The sequence below is a fragment of the Lutra lutra genome, chromosome 3, assembly GCF_902655055.1.
Source record: "Lutra lutra chromosome 3, mLutLut1.2, whole genome shotgun sequence".
Classification (NCBI taxonomy): Eukaryota; Metazoa; Chordata; class Mammalia; order Carnivora; family Mustelidae; genus Lutra; species Lutra lutra.
In genome coordinates this window covers 190,406,563-190,422,570 of record NC_062280.1, presented here as the reverse complement: position 1 = coordinate 190,422,570, position 16,008 = coordinate 190,406,563, and the positions used below count along the sequence as shown (strand labels likewise).

At 38.7% G+C, this 16,008-nt stretch overlaps 1 protein-coding gene across 1 annotated transcript in view; it reads right to left on the bottom strand.

Annotated features, from left to right (window-relative positions):
- The window catches only part of PCCA (propionyl-CoA carboxylase subunit alpha), a 405,781-nt gene that overhangs the window by 94,395 nt on the left and 295,378 nt on the right, over positions 1 to 16,008 (bottom strand). The window contains exon 20 of the mRNA XM_047720325.1: positions 2,663 to 2,761. Coding sequence (XP_047576281.1) covers positions 2,663 to 2,761 — 99 coding nt within the window. The remainder of the gene's footprint in view (positions 1 to 2,662; positions 2,762 to 16,008) is intronic.

The following is a 16,008-nucleotide window of genomic DNA, read 5'->3' as shown; positions in this document are numbered from 1 at the left end:
CCTCCCTCCAGAATGCAACTCGAACCGAGCTCTTCCTAAACTCCGACACTCTCCAGACCATCACTTCCTTCCGGAACACTCGTCCACAGGTCCACCGGTCAAGGATAAAGCAGAGGCCACATTGTGTCATTAGCAAGGCTTCAAATGACTTGGCTCCTACCTACTTCACTTTTTTGCTCAGGACACCCAGCTTGTTCTCCGACTGCAAAGGCTGGAAGCGGTGGTTCTCAGACAGCTTGCCCTGGCCCAGCAGCAGGAGCATTACCTGGGAACTTACTAGAAATGCACACCAAGCCCAGACCAACTGAACTGGAGCAAACTCCGGGGGTGGGTCCGGCCATCTGAACTTTATCAAGCCTTCTGGGTAATTCTGAAGCACACCAAAGTTTGAGCATCACTGGTTTAAACCATGAATGAAAGGTAAATTATTATTTGAAGAACTCTAACGGAGAAAACCAAGAAGTACTATATAGTACAGTGGTTAGAAGCACATACTCTGGGGTCACCCTGCCAAGGTTCGAATTTCTGCTCAGCCTCCTCCTAGGAAGGTAATCACAGAACAGCTGCTTAGACTGCCTCGGCAGAGCGGGACGCTTAACGGCTTCAGTCCCACAGCATGTCTGCTCGGAACTAAATCCCAGCTCTACCTGCTACCAGCCATGTGACCTTGAGCAAGTCACTTACCTTCTCTGAGCCTCAAGGGCCTCATTTACAAAAGTGCCAATAATAGTACCTACTTCATACAGTTGCTGTGAAGATGAAATGAATATAATTGCACTGTGCTCAGAACCGCTCCCGATACGCAGTAAGTACCGTGTAGTATTTATTCTCATTATGTTATTAATTTCATGGGGACCACATTATGTTTTGGAGATTAAAAAAGTCAACTAATGTTCCTAACAAGTGAATAAATGCTAATGTTCATAGCAAGTGAACATTAGGAAGGAAGAACTTTCCTCAGAAAGTTTCCTTGCCTTTTTTTTTTTAAGGTAAATGAGTTTGTTTGGTTTTTATCCAGTATACCATTTATACCTTTCTGAGTTTATTTCCTTCCAATGAAATAGTACTTAACTGGAAGCAATGACCTTTCCAAAGAGTTGGGGGGGCGTGGTCCTGCCTTGAGGGTGTCACTGAGTTCAGATTAACGCCTTTTTAAAAAACAAAGAACTTAGAAAGAATAAGAAGGGATTTATTGAACACTCTCCCAATGACAGGGAAAATATTTCTGGGAATTATTCTAAGTACATATCCAGTATTAACATAGATAGAACTAACTCTCTGTATAAAAGTGCCATCAAGTTACCTACCTGCAGTCACTGAGAAGGAAACTGAAAATCTCATGATACACCAATTTGGACAGCAGGACTTCCTAGTTCTCTGCTCACTGCTAGATCATCATACTGTGTCGTCTGACCGGAACACGCATGTCTGGCCACAACATGTTCAGTGCAGAGCACATTCGACTGAACGTAAACAAGTATGACAAACCCAGGTTTTTTGAAGACAAAATAAATGCATCTACATAATGTGAAATTATGCAATGATATTTTTTCCAAGGGTCTCAAAGTGTTCAACCTCATCATTAGAATATGAAAGAAAATATGAGAGAGAAAAAATATACTGGGCCAAGTTACAAAACCGAAGTCAAAATATATAGCTCGTTACTGTGAATTCCATATTTCTTAGACCCATAAAGATAATATGCCAATTAAGCCTGGCTTAGAAATTAGTTTCGTCATCAAATATTTACTGGAGGTTTCTGGAATACCTCCCTCTCTGATAGAGGTATAAATAAGAATCTGACATACAGAAGTCTTTATCTGTGAGTCTCTTGATGTCTCTAGGTTCTAAAAATCAGTTTCCTGTGCAAAATCAAGTTAGGACAACATAAAAATATTTTTGTTAAAAAAAAAAAAAAAAACAACAGAAAGAATGAGCATTATTTAATCCTATGGGGGGGTGTGATTTTTATTTGCATGTGATCACCACATGTTACACAGTGTTCTTTGTTTTGTTTTGTTTTGTTTTGTTTTCCCTGGTACTCTAAAATTCAACTATGAGGTCAGATGAAGAAACTTTGGCAGAATCTCTTTTCATAGCTCCTTTAAAATGGAGGTCACTGATGACAAAGAACATTCAATCAATTCTGGATTTCAAGTCATTTCCTCGATGCAAGAAATCTTATTTTGGAGGGAAAATAAAGGTTAATAAATTGAGATTACTCAATTTTTAAAAGGCATCAATGTGTTCTGGCAAATCAATACACAGCTCACATTTCCCTGATCCAACTCTATACGATCTCAATCACATGAAAAGGAAGGTAACAAATCATATTTTATAACTAAAAACCCACAATGGCAACAAAAATGGCTATCTTCTAATATTTTTGGAAAAGCGCACAGGGTGCTTCATTTACGACAAAGTATATAGTAAGTATTAATTCACTAGCCTTCCTGGATGCCGGGAAAAAGAAAATACTGATTCCTCTGAAGACCTGCCTCAAGATTCTCCAAAGAAAGAAAAAATGTTTTCCATCATAAATGTAGGAGATGCATAATATGCAGCTTCCCCTACTGTAACTGTCAGAATTAACCTAAAGGCAGCTACTGGTAAGGATTCTGGACTTGCAGGACCCCTCGAAGTAAACCGTCAGAACATTTACCTGTATCGTCCTCTGAGTGCCATCGACGTTGACAGACAATAAGGGTGAAGCCAGGTTCCACGTGCCGGTCACATTTAGTTTCGACCCATCAACTTCCACCTGTTGTGACACCAAATAAGACTATTACCAGGAAGAAAGACAGAAAACTGATCTCAAGTTCACTGCCGCATACAAAGCAGCAGCCATTCTAAACAGATGGCTCCCAAGCAACCTGTCATGTTTACTGCTCCCGCCATGAAAGACAGGGGCCAACAGGAGTCTCCTTAGCCATCTCTGGGGAGCGGGGAAGGACCTGGGCACAGCTGCCTCTGGGTACTGAGGTTTCAAGCGCTTTCCAGTAAGTAACAAACAGCCTTCTAACTCTAAACCTATCTGGACATGCTACATTTACTGCAATTAGACAAGTAATGCATATAAATTCCAGTGACATTTTGCAACCCACACATCAGGGCTTGCATATAATATCCTCTCCAAGGACCAAGAAAGAACTTTTTCTGTGTTCATTTTAATGAAGGACTATACATTGTTATCTTCATTAAACAGAAGCTTTAATTAGGCAAAATACTTTGGTGTTGAATATTAAAAGTCCATTTGAACTTTGCAAAAGTTCTGTCACATTTTTGTCGCTCACGAATGACTAATTCCATCAATTTATGACAATGCCAAAAAAAACCCCATAATCTTTTAAAACAGATACTGCTAAGAGAAAAATTCTAATTTCCAAATAAATAATATAAAAGTAACTGAAAGAAAAAGCAAAGCTACATTAAAATAAAAAGTATTGTTAGTTACTGCTTCCTTTTCACTCACTGATTCCCCAACTCTTACATATGAGAACTGAGAGAAAATATCAGTATCATTTTAACTCTATGGTAAAAACCTAACAAAGGGATATGTGAGTTTGCCCAAGGTTCAAAATAAAGCAGCAGCAAAGTCAAGACACATGATCCCTAATGATTCCTTTACTCTCTCTTAATGCTTACTAAGAGGCACACAGATGTTACCGTTTAGAAGAACAAGTGTGCCCATCGACATCTAATGGACTTCACATACATAGATGTCCAGCAATGGTGCGGTCATACAGTCTAGAAGCTAAGATGTGCTGCTGGCCACGTCACGAAATACCAGTGGGATAGGCGTGATGCACTCTCTTGTGCTTCCGGGTTCAGCGGCCTCTGTGTCCACAGGGCACAGCTCAGTAAGTAGGAAGAAGGAATGGCTTGGGTCTCACCTAACATTGCTGTTTTACTCAGAGCTGCTTACTAAACTGGAGCATTTACCCTCTCTGAACCTTAGTTACCAAACTAAAATAGAGTAAAAATAGCTATCCGAAGGGTGCTGTAAGATTAAAGAAGTTAGCATATAAAAGGTCTACCGATATTCCTGTCACGTAGGTCCTAAATATTTTCTCCCTTCTCCTGTCCCTAATGGTTCCACCATCCTTAAATGAGTTTTAAAAATAAGGTCGGATAATCATACTATCTCAAAAATTATTTACTATTAAAACACTAGATGATAAAGATCTGAGAAGCATCAAAATATACATTTTAAAATTATCTATTTAGCAAATTAAGTATCTCCTTATGTAATGAAAGATTTCCAAAAGAAGCTCCCAATAGATAAGAGTTTTACAAATATTAAGTGCTAAAAAAACCTTTTAAAACTGAGAAAAATATTTGCTTTGACATAGCTTCTAAATTTAAAAGGTTAGAATTATAAAAGTTTTATTTTTTAAAAAAAGAAATTTAAAGGCTGTATGGAAAGATTTTTACTGATAAGCACTTAAAATTTGTATTTGATATTAATTTTAAATCAACAAGGGTGACAGAATGAAACTGTAATTGTCATCTTTAGGGCTTATCAGGGGCAATTGAGGAAAAACAAATGAATTCACTCAAGTCCTGTAGAAGAGAAACCAATTTACTACAGCCTAAGAAAAGAATTTTTATGAACGTGGAAATAAAATGCAACACACCCATGTAACAGACTATCAGTTGGTAATAAAAAAGAATGAAATGCTGGTACATGCTACTTATGTGGCTGAAGCTTGAAAAAATGCTGACTAAAAAGCCAATCACAGGAGACCACACATTACGTAGTTCTGTTTATAATGAAATGCTCAGAAGAGAAAAATCCATACCGAGAGAAAACAGGTTAAGTGGTTGCCTTGGGCGGGGGCTGTGGGGATGGATGGAAGGATTGAAGGGTGACAGCTATGGCGTGCAGGCTTTCTACCTGGCACGATGAAAATGTTCTAAAAGTGACTGTGGTGATGGTTGCTCGGCTCTGGGAACTTACTACATGCCACTGAATTGTACAATTTAAATGAATAAATAGTACGGGTGTGTGAATTATGTCTCAATAAAGCTGTTAAAAAACAAGTGACAGATGAAAACAGATAAGGAGGGGTTTCATTTTTTAAAAAAATCAGAAGCACTATTTCATGAGAAATTAAAGACCTAAAAAACAGATAGATATATATTGACATCATGTTCATGAATTAGAAGATACAAAGATTTCTTAGGACATATGAAATACAAATCCTACAAGAAAAAAAATTGACAAATTAGACTTCCTCAAAGTTACAAATTAGAAAGACATTGTTAAGAGATGGGAAGTTGAACCACAGGGTAGGAGAAAATATTTGCAAAACACGTATCTGGTAAAGGCCTTGAATCTAAAATCTATATACAATTTTCCTTTATAAGTCAATAAGAAAACCAACTGAATTTCTTTAAAAATGGGCGAAAGATTTAACCAGACATTTCGTCAAGAAAGAGATATGGGTGACAAGCACATCACTGATTGGTCATTAGGAAAAAACAAAATTATAATGAAATAGCACTACCCCCCACTAGAATGGCTAAAATGAAAAGGAGTGATAATACTAAGAGCTAGCAAACACATGGAGCAACTGAAACCTTTACACATCGTGGGTAGGAATGCCAAATAGCAGAGAAGAGAAGACATATGTACAAATACAGAGTGCTCATGAATGTTCACGGAAGCTCATTTACAACAGCAGAATATATACACACAGAAAGTTTATATTCACCTCAAACTGGAAAAAAACCAAAAGTCCAATGAACCAATTATAATGGACAAATATGGTATATCCACACAATAAAAATGAGCAATAAGCATCTCAAAAGCATTATGCTAAGTGAAAGAAGGCGGACACACAAAAGGACATATAGAACATGAGTATGATTCCACCTACAGAACATTCTGGAAAAGGCAGAAATCAGGTTGGCATTTCCTAGCGACTTCGGGTATGAGGATATGCGTGACTAGGAAAGGGCATGAGGGAACTCCATGGGGTGATGGATATGTTCTAAATCTTATTTCTGATGGTGATTATAGGACTATACAGATTTGTCAAAACTCAATCAAACCATAAATTAAAGAGTAAATATTTTATTAATTTATACCTCAATAAATCTGACTTTTAAAAACAAAAACAGGGTGGTTCAGTCAGTTAAGCATCTGACTTGATTTTGGCTTAGGTCATGATCTCGGGGGCTTGAGATCAAGCCCCACAGCGGGCTCTGCACTCAGCAGTGAATCTGCTTAAGACTCTATCTCTCCCTCTCCCTCTGCCTCAGCCCCTCCTTTCTGCTTGCTCTCTTTCAAATACATAAATCTTTAATAAAATAAAATGATTTTAAAAACAAAAACAGAGGGAGGAAAGTCTGCTTCTTCCCAAACTGAAAATGGTAATTTTATTTTTTATTTTTTTTTTAAAGATTTTATTTATTTATTTGACAGAGAGAGATCACAAGTAGGCAGAGAGGCAGGCAGAGAGAGAGGAAGGGAAGCAGGCTTCCTGCTGAGCAGCGAGCCCGATGCGGGACTCGATCCCAGGACTCTGGGATCATGACCTGAGCCGAAGGCAGCGGCTCAACCCACTGAGCCACCCAGGCGCCCCTGAAAATGGTAATTTTAAACTAACTTTATCTTCCCTTACTGATAAATTAATTTCTCTCCCCGCATCCTCTGCTATTGGATGAGTGGATGTGAATGTTAATTTGGGAAGAAAGACAGAAGGAACTTTCCTTCTGGACATAAACATGGCGGCGGGGGGGGGGGTCCTTTTCAAGTCCTATCGATTACATGAAGGAAAGACACAGAGGGAAGATGAAAGTATCAGAGACCAGGGATCAGAGACCTCCCCATTTCCTTTCACGTGGACCCCTGGGAACATGTAGGGGAGTAGAAATGGAGAGAGAGATGTGAGATATGTGAAAACATGCCGAAAGGTATCAGGTACCCTAAAAATATCTAAGCTGAAGGTCTACTTCTGGAATATAATCTAGGAGAGACTGTAGGCTTGGTGTCATGGCATTTCTGGCATGGTGTGTGATCAAAAGTGTAGCACGGATGGAGGAGGAAGCTGGATAGATGACCCAAACACATCATGTTAGGAGTCCAGAAGTTTTTACCTAGCTTAGTGAAATGACAAAGTCTGGGTCAGGATAAAGACAACATAGTACAGGGGACTCTATGTCTATAGGCAAATAGCAAGCAGGACTATGGGTGGCAAAGGCCTCTTCCATGACAAAGAGGATGAAAGAGCACCTGACAGTCATGGGTCCAGGTTCTTACAGCCTTGTAAAGACACTGAGGGTCTGAGTTCTCCTCACCACCTCTACAGTTATGAGGTGAGTCCAACCATATACCTAAAGGCCCCTTTTACCTGCACCCAAACTCCACACCCCGGGGGTAGCTGGAGTAAGGGAAAGAAACCTGAAACGCCATGGTATCTGAAAGACACTGCTGAAACCAAAGTGTTGGGGTGCCTGGGTGGCTCAGATAGTTAAGCACCGGCCTTTGGTTCAGGTCATGATCCCCGGGTCCTGGGATCGAGCCCCACGTTGGGCTCCCTGCCCTGCAGGACATCTGCTTCTCCCTCTACTGCTCCCATTGCTTGTGCTCTCTTGCTCTCTCTGTCAAATAAATAAATTAATTAAATATTTTTAAAAAATTCTTAAAAAACAAAAACCAAAAAACTAAAGTGTTTCCTTCCCCTCACCCCTTACTAAAGGCAGAAGGCTTCTGAGGAAGATTACATGACAGACAGACATATCTCCTTGCACACCTGGGAAGTAATGAGCATAATTTCATAACGTCACTATATAACTGAAGCAAGGAAGTTATCAGAGCTCCAAATCATTATCTCTGAAGCATATCTGCAAATTTTAAATGCGACAAAAGAACATGCTGTAAACCATCATGTGTCTTCTCAGGCCTCAAGCCGTAAACAGCTTTCACCAAGAAACATAATTCAGGACAGAAGATGCAATGATACTATTGATGCTTTCACAAGATGAGTGAAATCCAGATGTCAGTATAGGCTATTAGGAGAGGCAGGGAATTTGAACATTTTAATACCTTAGGAAAGATTGGAGCAGACTGACCTGAAGAATTCTTGTTACTATGCTATGTGTATTATCTACACCTAATTCTTCAGCCGGGGGGTGGGGGGGGGGATGAAGCAGCAGGTGTGGAGTGGAAGTGGCATTTCACTATTACAGCACTGAGAACCTGACATAAAGCACTACCCTATCTTTTCCATGCCAGAACCTAATGGAAAGTGAAATCTAGGACAATGGAAATAACAGATTTGATGAAAGGGTATTAGACTAACAGGCCTAACAAGGAAAAGCTACATGCTGACCATGCTTATACACAGCCAATGACCCTCCTGCACATAACAATCAGAAAGTAACCAATGCTGGATCTTCACATACAATTTGTAAAACATATTTTTATCAAGAGAAAAAGGTAAATTAAGAGTATAACATAAGAAGAACTACTCGGAGAAACACAGGAAGAGTTCAGATAAATAATTCTGCAAAGTCTCAAAGATAACCATAGGAAACATGACTCCTCTTTTAAAAAATGAGCTCAAAGAAGAAAAACAAAGGTTCAAAGAAGAGATCATACAACAACAGAAGGAAATGAAAATCAAGCTGGTAGAACTCAGAAAAAAAATAAAGAGAAAAATAACATTATAAAGATAAAAGCCACCTTAAGAAGCAACCAAAAATAGAATCAATGAGACTACAAAGAAAGACAAGGACGTGGAGATACCATATAAAACAAAACAGACAAGACTAGCAATATAAAAATTTATAGAGAAGACAACAGATATGGAGGAGGGAGAAATGGATCCAAAGAATATACGAATGACTTTTTCAAAAAGGCTTATAAAGAAAAAAGAGTAAATGAAAGTTCAAAGATATGATGGGATAAAACTTTTGAAAATAAAACCTTGAATTTGTGGAATGATGTTGTTTATGGAATCTTAGGAAGAAAGACAGTTTTATGTGGATATTTAGGGAAAAATAAGAAAGCAGGCACAAGCAAGGAAAAAACCTCAGGTCAGCCTAATATCTCAAGGGCAAAACTGATACATAAGACTACAGGGCAATATGGTCTAAGTACTAAAAAGGAAAACATTGCCCCCCAATTTTATACCCAGCCAACATGTCCTTAAAATATATCATATCAACATATCTTGTAGCATATAAGAGAACTTAGCACCCCTTTTTTAAAAAGGAGGCATCTCTCTATACTGATATGAAACCATACCCAAGAAATTACAGAAAAAGCATACAGAGTATGCTATCGTTTGTTAAGGGGAAAAAAAAAACAACCTGTGTTTTTTAAATGTATAGAGTACCTCTAGATAAATATATGAGGAACAGAGGGACTGCAGGACAGGGATAGAAGGCAGGCTTGCCTTTTACTACAAATCTATTCATACTTTTAAAATTTTGTTCTGTATCTATATGGTATGTATTCAAAACTATAGAAGCGAGGAGAAGTGTAAGGGCCTATTCTTCTCTCTCATGGCAGCATGAAGTCAGGTTTTACTTTATACCTTTCACTAACAGGCACACAATACATAACAGCTTCCCTTCTTCATTTTGGTTAACACACCAATACTCATTTCAATTTCTCTGGTCACAGATTTATCAAATTCATCTCCAGCACCCAATTTGATCATGTATTTCAGACAATCCCTCTGCATCAACTCCTGCTTATCGAGAAATGAGGGACTGGAATGAGCAACACTGAAGATCGCTTCTAGGCTAAAATTCTATGGTTTTATGGTTGTGAAGGCCTTTTATTTAAGATACACTTAGTTAATTTCTGACATGGCAAGTTCCAATATTAGAAAGGGACTTTGTTTTGCTCAAACCCCTCTGTTTGGGGAAGGAGATTTTTAAGATCTTTCCTTCGACAAGCAATAAGAGCTAACAATTTAAGTCAAATTCAGTGTGGGGATTAAAAATAAAAATAGACCAAGAGTAAAATGACAAATGACAGAAATAAAATTTTATACCTTTCAAGGCAGACAATATTGTGGAAATATTCTAAGCACTATGAAAACACTAGAATATTTTAAGTTACTATAAAACTCTATTGAACAAACCAAAGATACAACATCTCTGTTTAGAAACACTAACCCAGACATAAAGATTTCGTGTCTATAGTTTAAATAGACCCAGGACTCAAGTGCACCAAAGTTAAATTAGTTATCATATTAATTCTGATCCACACTCTTGGCAGACGACATCTTCTTTTCTTTACCAAAACTGAAGCCACAAGACATAAGTCCTCTGATTTTTTGGCATCACTGAACCTTCTTTCCTTTGCTGGTATCTCATACACCAGGCGTTTCCCCTCTGCCTCGCACACGTACCGAACACCTATACTTTCACAGATGGGCACCTGACCCACTATGCCCTCCAACCACCAAACTGCTTCTTTCCTTCTTTTCTCTAACAGGCCCTAGAACAAATGCTCTGTGCCTATTTTCCTATCAAGTAACTTCTCCCACAACTTCCTACAATCTATTTGCTAAAACTGTATTCTGAAAGGTCACAAATCTTCAGCAATTGTATACCGTCTTCCTAATTCTGACTACTGCTTACTTCTCAGCAGGAAAGAAGACCTCTTGGGACGAGGTGATATTTAAGACAAGATCTGAAGAGTGAGTAGAGAAACTGGTCGGTAGTAGTGGGTAGGTGGGAATGTCCCAGAGGGAATCTCGTGTAAAAATAAAAATCCCAGAGGCAAGAAAGAGCTTAGTTTGTATGAAACCAGTGTACAGAGCACAGAAAACAAAGGCAAGCATGGCACGTTGGAGGAGGAGTGACGAGAAGCTCTAAAGGATTCCAAATGGAGAGTGCCATCGTCAGCTGTGTCTTTTTGAAAGATGAGTCTAGCTACAGTTTGGAGAACAAATCAGAGGAAATAAAAATGAAAATTACGGTGACTGGGTCCCAACCATGGGTCGTGGGGAGAAGCGGGATACTCAGAAGTAGTATAAACTGGGGAAGGAAAGTGAAAAGTTCGAATACAGAGGTCATGAAGCAATCACGAAGAAAAGGGAGAGGGATGAACTTATCAGAAAAGCAGCAGAACTGCCTCCCGGTGTCGAGTGCTCAGCCACAGTGGGACCTCGTGCGCGTATAATGACATGAATCTGCCTTTGGTATGTGGTTTTGTCCAGCAATGCTCAGGTATTTGCCCGATGCAGGAATAAAGAAACTGGGACGCTGAGTTCCTCTAAGTTTGGGAATGACGGAAGTTAAGAGTATGTATAAGCGAATTACTGTAATTATTGGCCAGATATCTAAGCTGAATAAAGAATGGAAAAATGGGAGTGGGATCCATGGATGGAGAGAAAATATAAGCTCTCATGGTTGTCCTGAGGCAGAGAGACCACAAACTGATTGCTAGCCTTCAAATGCAGGGGAGGGAACTTGGGAGGTTGCCACGGAGGGGAGGTAGTGATATAGCATGAACTTCAAAGAACAAGAGGGAGGGGAACATGGTCTAGAATGGTACTAGGGGAAACAACTCACTTCCTATCTCAGAGGTGCATGTGTTATGGGAAAAAAAAACCACCACCAGGTTTCTGTGAAGGCAAGTAAGCAGCAGAACATTCAGAGAAAATGTCTGAGAACACAGGGCGGTTTGTTGATGACAAAGCAAGAGATACAGAGGCCACAGTGGAAAGGGCAGAGAGGAGTAGAGAAATTGTGCAGAAGAGCGTGGATGACCAGGGAGGCTTTCCAAAGGCCCCTCCTCTTCCCTCTACCCTTAGCACAAGCACCCCACCCTCACCCCGCAGCGTAGCACCTGCTACTGCCTCTCGCCTGGACCACCGCAAGAGACTAGCCCTCTGTATGTATTTTTCGGTACCGCCACTTGGTTCTCTGCACTACAGGCAGAACGGTCTCTGGTGAATATAAACCCGATCATTTACAAAAATCAGAGGTAAAGGGGGAAAAAACAACAGTGTGAGAATGACCAAATAAAGGTCCTGCCTGCTTCTGGAGAGTATAAACTCCAAAAAAGATGTATAGTGCTGCAATCTTCAGTATGAGACCATCATATGTCTCAGCATTCTGTAATCATTTAAAGATTAGTTCTATTTAAAGTACGGATATTTTAAGTTCAAATTAAGCAGCGCAAGGCTACAGCAGATAGAATTCATGCAATCCATCTTAATACACACTATTTTCTGCCAAGTTTCCCCCACCTAAGGAGCATAACTTCAGTTAAGTTATTCCTAAGAATGTTTATGATGTTTAAAACACCACTTCAAAAACATGGTTTCTTTCCTATTCCAAGAAAGCATGTTCTCATATTTAACAGTCTACTGGTAACTCTGTACTCCATTAAAAACGTTTAACTGCATTTACGGTACAAATAATGTTGATGTGGAATATTTTCCATGAGTTGTTTGGAACATTCAATTTTCCTATCTACGTAATCATAAGGGAAAAAGAAAGTACACACCCAAAATTAATTTGACATTTGTGAGAGATTACTTACATCCTTTACCATTAAAAAACAAAAAAAGCACTTCCTCAGAGGTACCTCATGACACAGTTAAAATATTATAACTTCTATTACAGTAAGCACCTGCTAGCTGAGTTTTTTCAAAGGTAGGAATGTAAAAACTTACAAAACAAAGTATTTGCCAAAAAGCTTTTCCAAAAATAATAAAAATTTGGGAAGATACAGCCTGTAAAAAGTGTTTCTGATTCACCATACAATTCTTCTTTTTGGTTATACACAAATCCTTTTTTGTCATCAAATGTTAAGACTAATATTGTGCAGAATTAGATCTAAGATAAAAATCAAGGTGGTCATTCCACTACTTAAAAAAGACTTTGATCATATATTTTGCTTTTATTTCTGAAAACAATATGAAGGATAAAAAGGATCTGTTGATCAAGCTATAGCTAATTTCCAGAAAGGAATAACTAGTCTGCCCTTTCATAGCCTACCTTAAAAATTATCAGTCCGCACAGAACGTGGAAAAAGATCTGTGGTTTTCTGATTTGGCTATTAGGCTGGAAAGGATCCTAGAAAAACATACTCCAACCCAACCCTCTCCTATTACACATATAAGGAAATTAAAGAACCATATAAATTATGGAAGCAACAGAAGCAATTATCTTGCAATTCTGAGTACTTCACTGAAATCCACATGTCAAAAGCAAAAGTAACACCTGTAAATACGAAGGTACAATGCTTGTCTGTAGCAGAAACTCGTAGCTTATTTGTACCTTAAAGACTATTCAGGAGATAAAGATGCTTACTGGTTCTTTTTGGTTCTTATCTCTTAATTACTGCTAACAAAAATATTATTCAATTGTGTATCAAATCGATGAGGTCTATCCAACACTCCCTAATAACAAAGAAATCTGTAGACCATGCAGTTAAATACATGGGATATTACCACCATCCACCATCATTATAGTTCACTGACCTCTACACACACTCCCACTGGATAGGTGAAACACAAATAAACTTTTTTTTTTTAAAGATTTTATTTATTTATTTGATAGAGATCACAAGTAGGCAGAGAGGCAGGCAGAGAGAGAGGGGGAAGCAGGCTCCCCCCGGAGCAGAGAGCCCGATGCGGGGCTCGATCCCAGGACCCTGGGATCATAACCTGAGCCGAAGGCAGAGGCTTTAACCCACTGAGCCACCCAGGCGCCCCACAAATAAACTTTAAAAAAAAAAATTCTGAAGTTAAAATGTTGACAATAAGAAGCACATAACTTTCCTAAAATTTACATCCAATAATTTTGCTAAGTTACTGGCTTTGACGTTAATTTCTCAGGTAAAACATGACAAAAATAACTCAAACATTCTTATTCAACTTTAATAATGATTCCTAACATTCTAATATAAACTACAGGACAACCTTAATACAGATCTTAAAATAAACCAGAAAGGGTAGGTTTTCTTTATCCTGCTCCCCTATTTACTAAAATATTTTCTTATTCCAAAATATAGTCATGATACCTCTACTGCCCTTCCAGAGAGAAATGAGATGCTTGTTTTCTGAAAACAAAAGGAGACAACCATTTTCCTAAGTTTCTTCTTTACCACTATCGCCCTGGAAACAGTCTTTTACTTCTCTCCCAAATAGATAACGTAATAATGACAAAAACATCAAAAGGGATTAGACACAGTGATGGTGAAGATCTGTTAATCTGTCACAAAAGATTGTATTAAATATGCATGTGTTATAAATGTAATTAAATATATCTCAAAGGATGTGAGTTACAAAGACAAATTTTAGGTACTGGTCTACAATCAGCCAGGGTGACCAGTTTCTCTTTAATTATCGCCTCATTAATTGATCAGTAACAACTGTAATTTCAGTTGTATGGTTTTTTTAAAAAAATCCTACATTATTTTGCCCACATTTTAATTATAGTAGTAGTTTCTTTTGGATTGGTGTGATAAGGTCATTCTCTGCAGTTAATACTGTAAATTACATCACAGCTTAGTGAATAATTGTAGGTAGATGAGCTTAACGTAAGGAGCAAGTGAAACTGCCTTTTCGTCTACTCAGTCTACGAAATTATGGCAGAATTTTGCATTCTCTCTGTAGATTTGTGGTTTTTTACATTTTTTTAAATTTCTTTTCAGTGTTCCAGAATTCATTGTTTATGCACCACACCCAGTGCTCCGTGCAATACGTGCCCTCCGTAATACCCACCACCAGCTCACCCAACCTCCCACCCCCAAACCCTCCAAAACCCTCAGTTTGTTTATCAGAGTCCACAGTTTCTCATGGTTTTTTGTCAACAGTCGGTATGCCTGTATTTGAACCTCGGGTTTACAAGCTGCCTGTTCATGTCTCTGTGTCCTCATGTGTTAAATCTGTGCTCACGGAGTGGTTATGAGGAACAAAGTCAAGCACTGAGAGCAGTACCAGGCACGTAATAAGCCCTCAGCAAATGCTGGCTGTTGGTGGATGTTCAATATACTGATACTATGTCCTCCCCCCACAATAACGATTATTCTGGATCCATTTTTCAACAGGCCTACTTTTGCTTGTTCTTCCATTCATATCTCCTCCATTTTTATCCTTTTAATTTCATCTGATTTCTACTAGTATTTCTTTTGCTTTTCTGGTGCATTTTGCTACCAGAGATGCCCCTCACAAAGAGATCCCAGGACGTTAGTTACCGGTTTACTCACACAAGACCTAAGTGGGCTGTACTGCTTTCACAGCAATGTCTAAGTCCTTCTTCATCCTACATTCCCCTGCGCTGCATCGGTGACATGTCATTTCCTAATCCTACCTCCTTTATCTCATCTGTGACTGTGCACTCTAGTTCTACCCTTAGAAACACGACTGACCCTAATTGTTCATTTCTCCAGGCCAACAACAAATATATTTGATATTCTATCTTCTGTGATCCTACCTACCGAGGATTACCCCCAGTCCTGCACTCTCTTCTCAGCTCCTGTGGCCACTGGTGATATTATTACTAATACATATACAGAGATATTTATTATCTCTTTCTTTTACTACAATAGCAATAACATATATTTGGTAGTTTTATGCTTGAATTTTAAAATTGTACTAGTAAATTTGTTGCACCCTCCCCCCCCCCAAAAAACCAGGATGTATTTTATGTCCTTAAAACTGCTCATGAATTACAGATCTAATAACAGAATGTTTTCTAAGCGTGAACAATAAAACTTTTTTGTCATGGTAAGAAGTGAGATACTGGAACTGACGCCCAAGAATTACTCACCAAATCCCCCCACTGGATAGAGTAACCACCAGCCTTTTACTCTGTAAGCCCCAATTATAGCTCAAGAAAAACCCTAGTAAAAATCTATATATTAAGTTGATCACAGTTTTCCAAAAGGTACACTTGGAACGAGGCAGTAGGATCGCTTATCAGCTCTAAAAAACACTGGCGTGACTGTACTGGTACAAGGTAAGGCTTACAGAGTCTCCACAATTTTTTCACTGCTTCTTACAGGAAAACGGTACTATCCGTTTC